Source organism: Pan paniscus, chromosome 8 (genome assembly GCF_029289425.2).
Source record: "Pan paniscus chromosome 8, NHGRI_mPanPan1-v2.0_pri, whole genome shotgun sequence".
In the NCBI taxonomy this organism is placed as follows: domain Eukaryota; kingdom Metazoa; phylum Chordata; class Mammalia; order Primates; family Hominidae; genus Pan; species Pan paniscus.
The window spans coordinates 54539062-54545267 of NC_073257.2; the positions used below are offsets into that span (position 1 = coordinate 54539062).

General features: G+C 41.9%; 1 protein-coding gene across 1 annotated transcript; it reads left to right on the plus strand.

Annotated features, from left to right (window-relative positions):
- Positions 1-3894: 3894 nt before the first annotated feature.
- Positions 3895-5002, plus strand: LOC117978871 (rRNA 2'-O-methyltransferase fibrillarin-like). Its single transcript, XM_034952284.2, has one exon. The coding sequence runs from the start codon at positions 3942-3944 to the stop codon at positions 4839-4841; it is 900 nt and encodes a 299-aa protein (XP_034808175.1). The 5' UTR covers positions 3895-3941; the 3' UTR covers positions 4842-5002.
- Positions 5003-6206: the final 1204 nt, after the last annotated feature.

The window sequence follows — 6206 nt, forward strand, 5'->3', positions numbered from 1 at the left end:
AGAGCTGATTTCTTGGCAGAAACTCCTCATGCCAGAAGAGAGTGGGGGCCAATATTCAACATTCTTAAAGAAAAGAATTTTCAACCCAGAATTTCATATCCAGCCAAACTAAGCTTCATAAGTGAAGGAGAAATAAAATCCTTTACAGACAAGCAAATGCTCAGAGATTTTATCACCACCAGGCCTGCCCTAAAAGAGCTCCTGAAGGAAGCACTAAACATGGAAAGGAACAACTGGTACCAGCCACTGCAAAAACATGCCAAATTGTAAAGACCATCGAGACTAGGAAGAAACTGTATCAACTAACAAGCAAAATAACAAGCTGACATCATAATGACAGGATCAAATTCACACATAACAATATTAGCTTTAAATGTAAATGGGCTAAATGCTCCAATTAAAAGACACAGACTGGCAAATTGGATAAGGAGACAAGACCCATAAGGGTGCTGTATTCAGGAAACCCATTCACATGCAGCGACACACATAGACTCAAAATAAAGGGATGGAAGAAGATCTACCAAGCAAATGGAAAACAGAAAAAGGCAGGGGTTGCAATCCCAGTCTCTGATAAAATAGACTTTAAACCAACAAAGATCAAAAGAGACAAGGCCTTTACATAATGGTAAAGGGATCAATTCAACAAGAAGAGCTAACTATCCTAAATATATATGCACCCAATACAGGAGCACCCAGATTCCTAAAGCAAGTCCTGAGTGACCTACAAAGAGACTTAGACTCCCCCACAATCATAATGGGAGATTTTAACATGCCACTGTCAACATTAGACAGATCAACGAGACAGAAATTTAGCAAGGACACCCAGGAATTGAACTCAGCTCTGAACCAAGTGCACCTAATAGACATCTACAGAACCCTCCACCCCAAATCAACAGAATATACATTTTTTTCAGCACCACACCACACCCATTCCAAACTTGATCACATAGTTGGAAGTAAAGCTCTCCTCAGCAAGTGTAAAAGAACAGAAATTATAACAAACTGTCTCTGAGACCACAGTGCAATCAAACTAGAACCCAGGATTAAGAAACATGGACACAGGAAGGGGAATATCATACTCTGGGGACTGTGGTGGGGAGGGGGGAGGGGGGAGGGGGGAGGGATAGCATTGGGAGATACACCTAATGCTAGATGATGAGTTAGTGGGTGCAGCGCACCAGCATGGCACATGTATACATATGTAACTAACCTGCACAATGTGCACATGTACCCTAAAACTTAAAGTATAATTAAAAAAAAATGTTTTAGCCATAAAAAAATAAACTAGGCAAAATCAAAAAAAAAAAAAAAAGAAAGAAAGAAACTCACTCAAAACCGCTCAACTACATGGAAAATGGACAACCTGCTCCGGAATGACTACTGGGTACATAACAAAATGAAGGCAGAAATAAAGATGTTCTTTGAAACCAACGAGAACGAAGACAAAACATACCAGAATCTCTGGGACACACTCAAAGCAGTGTGTAGAGGGAAATTTATAGCACTAAATGCCCACAAGAGAAAGCAGGAAAGATCCAAAATTGACACCCTAACATCACAATTAAAAGAACTTGAAAAGCAAGAGCAAACACATTCAAAAGCTAGCAGAAGGCAAGAAATAACTAAAATCAGAGCAGAACTGAAGGAAATAGAGACACAAGAGACCCTTCAAAACATTAATGAATCCAGCAGCTGTTTTTTTTGAAAAGGTCAACAAAATTGAAAGACAACTAGCAAGACTAATAAAGAAGAAAACAGAGAAGAATCAAATAGATGCAACAAAAAATGATAAAGGGGTTATCACCACTGATGCCACAGAAATACAATCTACCGTCACAGAAAACTACAAACACCTCTACGCAAATAAACTAGAAAATCTAGAAGAAATGGATAAATTCCTCGACACATACACTCTCCCAAGACTAAACCAGGAAGAATTTGAATCTCTGAATAGACCAATAACAGGCTCTGAAACTGTGGCAATAATCAATAGCTTACCAACCAAAGAGTACAGGACCAGATGGATTAACAGCAGAATTCTACCAGAGGTACAAGGAGGAACTGGTACCATTCCTTCTGAAACTATTCCAATCAACAGATAAAGAGGGATTCCTCTCTAACTAATTTTATGAGGCCAGCATCATCATGATGCCAAAGCCGGGCAGAGACACAACAAAAAAAGAGAATTTTAGACCAATATACTTCATGAACATTGATGCAAAAATCCTCAATACAATACTGGCAAACCGAATCCAGTAGCACATCAAAAAGCTTATCCACCATGATCAAGTGGGCTTCATCCCTAGAATGCAAGACTGGTTCAACGTATGCAAGTCAATAAACGTAATCCAGCATATAAACCTAACCAAAGACAAAAACCAAATGATTATCTCAATAGATGCAGAAAAGGCCTTTGACAAAATTCAACAGCCCTTCATGCTAAAAATTCTCAATAAATTAGGTATTGATGGGACGTATCTCAAAATAATAAGAGCTATCTATTACAAACCCACAGCCAATATCATACTGAATAGGCAAAAACCGGAAGCATTCCTTTTGAAAACTGGCACACGACAGGGATGTCCTCTCTCACCACTCCTATTCAACATAGTGTTGGAAGTTCTGGCCAGCGCAATCAGGCAGGAGAAGGAAACAAAGGATATTCAATTAGGAAAAGAGGAAGTCAAATTGTCCCCGTTTGCAGATTAGATGATTGTATATCTAGAAAACCCCATTGTCTCAGCCCCAAATCTCCTTAAGCTGATAAGCAACTTCAGCAAAGTCTCAGGATACAAAATCAATGTACAAAAATCACAAGCATTCTTGTACACCAATAACAGACAAACAGAGTGCCCAGTCATGAGGGAACTCCCATTCACAATAGCTTCAAAGAGAATAAAATACCTAGGAACCCAACTTACAAGGGACATGAAGGACATCTTCAAGGGGAACTGCAAACCACTGCTCAATGAAATAAAAGAGGATACAAACAAATGGAAGAACATTCTATGCTCTTGGGTTGGAGGAATCAATATCATGAAAATGGCCATACTGCCCAAGGTAATTTACAGATTCAATGCGATCCCCAGCAAGCTACCAATGACTTTCTTCACAGAATTGGAAAAAATGACTTTAAAGTACATATGGAACCAAAAAAGAGCCCGTATCACCAAGTCAATCCTAAGCCAAAAGAACAAAGCTGGAGGCATCACGCTACCTGACTTCAAACTATACTACAAGGCTACAGTAACCAAAACAGCATGTTACTGGTACCAAAACACAGACATAGATCAATGGAACAGGACAGAGCCCTCAGAAATAATGCCGCATAACTACCACTGTCTGATCTTTGACAAACCTGACAAAAACAAGCAATGCGGAAAGGATTCCCTATTTAATAAATGGTGCTGGGAAAACTGGCTAGTCATATGTAGAAAGCTGAAACTGGATCCCTTCCTTACACCTTATACAAAAATTAATTCAAGTTGGATCAAAGACTTACATGTTAGACCTAAAATCATAAAAACCCCAGAAGAAAACCTAGGCAATACCATTCAGGACATAGGCATGGGCAAGGACTTCATGTGTAAAACACCGAAAGCAATGGGAACAAAAGTCAAAATTGACAAGGGGGATCTAATTAAATTAAAGAGCTTCTGCACAGCAAAAGGAACTACCATCAGAGTGAACAGGCAACCTACAAAATGGGAGAAAATTTTTGCAACCTACTCATCTGACAAAGGGCTAATAACCAGAATCTACAATAAACTCAAACAAATTTACAAGTAAAACACAAACAACCCCATCAAAAAGTGGGTGAAGGACACGAACAGACACTTCTCAAAAGAAGACATTTATGCAGCCAAAAAACACATGAAAAAATGCTCATCATCGAGTTGTGAACGCCGCGGACTCCGGAGCCCCACAAACCAGGGCTCGCCATGAAGCCAGGATTCAGTCCCCGTGGGGGTGGCTTTGGCGGCCGAGGGGGCTTTGGTGACCGTGGTGGTCGTGGAGGCCGAGGGGGCTTTGGCGGGGGCCGAGGTCGAGGTGGAGGCTTTAGAGGTCGTGGACGAGGAGGAGGTGGAGGCGGCGGCGGCGGTGGAGGAGGAGGAAGAGGTGGTGGAGGCTTCCATTCTGGTGGCAACCGGGGTCGTGGTCGGGGAGGAAAAAGAGGAAACCAGTCGGGGAAGAATGTGATGGTGGAGCCGCATCGGCATGAGGGTGTCTTCATTTGTCGAGGAAAGGAAGATGCACTGGTCACCAAGAACCTGGTCCCTGGGGAATCAGTTTATGGAGAGAAGAGAGTCTTGATTTCGGAAGGAGATGACAAAATTGAGTACCGAGCCTGGAACCCCTTCCGCTCCAAGCTAGCAGCAGCAATCCTGGGTGGTGTGGACCAGATCCACATCAAACCGGGGGCTAAGGTTCTCTACCTCGGGGCTGCCTCGGGCACCACGGTCTCCCATGTCTCTGACATCGTTGGTCCGGATGGTCTAGTCTATGCAGTCGAGTTCTCCCACCGCTCTGGCCGTGACCTCATTAACTTGGCCAAGAAGAGGACCAACATCATTCCTGTGATCGAGGATGCTCAACACCCACACAAATACCGCATGCTCATCGCAATGGTGGATGTGATCTTTGCTGATGTGGCCCAGCCAGACCAGACCCGGATTGTGGCCCTGAATGCCCACACCTTCCTGCGTAATGGAGGACACTTTGTGATTTCCATTAAGGCCAACTCCATTGACTCCACAGCCTCAGCCGAGGCCGTGTTTGCCTCCGAAGTGAAAAAGATGCAACAGGAGAACATGAAGCCGCAGGAGCAGTTGACCCTTTAGCCATACGAAAGAGACCATGCCGTGGTCGTGGGAGTGTACAGGCCACCCCCCAAGGTGAGGAACTGAAGTTCAGCGCTGTCAGGATTGCGAGAGATGTGTGTTGATACTGTTGCACGTGTGTTTTTCTATTAAAAGACTCATCCGTCAAAAAAAAAAAAAAATGCTCATCATCACTGGCCATCAGAGAAATGCAAATCAAAACCACAATGAGATACCATCTCACACCAGTTAGAATGGCGATCATTAAAAAATCAGGAAACAGCAGGTGCTGGAGAGGATGTGGAGAAATAGGAACACTTTTACACTGTTGGGACGGTAAACTAGTTCAACCATTGTGGAAGTCAGTGTGGTGATTCCTCAAGTATCTAGAACTAGAAATACCATGTGACCCAGCCATTCCATTACTGGGTATATACACAAAGGACTATAAATCATGCTGTAATAAAGACACATGCACACGTATGTTTATTGCGGCAGTATTCACAATAGCAAAGACTTGGAACCATCCCAAATGTCCAACAACGATAGACTGGATTAAGAAAATGTGGTACATATACACCATGGAGTACTATGCAGCCACAAAAAATGATGAGTTCGTGTCCTATGTAGGGACATGGATGAAACTGGAAATCATCATTCTCAGTAAACTCTCACAAGGACAAAAACCCAAACACTGCATGTTCTCATTCATAGGTGGGTATTGAACAATGAGAACACATGGGCACAGGAAGGGGAACATCACACTTCAGGGACTGTCGTGGGGTGGGGGGAGTGGGGAGGGATAGCATTAGGAGATATACCTAACGCTAAATGACGAGTTAATGGGTGCAGCACACCAACATGGCACATGAACACATATGTTACAAACCTGCACATGGTGCACATGTATCCTAAAACTTAAGGTATAATAATAAAATAGAATAAAATAACAAAATATACACTAATACAGATTAACCAACTAAAAAAATTGTAGAGTAAGGTCATTTAAAAAATATGAAGGATGGAGTAATAATCTAACACGTTGAAATCTAAGAAGGAGAAGACAGCTTGTCTGAACAGCATTTTTCAGTGGCAATGTTAGAGGTTTTATCAAAATTGACCAATAATATTAAACCACAGGTTCAGGAGGCTTTTGAAAGCAAAAGAAAACACATACAGAGGACACATCTAGAAACATAATGGGACAATTTCTGAAAAGTAAAAGAAAAATGTAAAGAGCACTTGATAAAAAAATCGGGGTAACTACAAAGAGAAAGAGTTGACTGATAACAAATTTCTCAAATGAAACAACGAAAGCCAACAAGTGAGGTATTGATATCTTTCAAGTCCTGAAATAAAATAAGTGCTGACCTGGAACTGTCTACT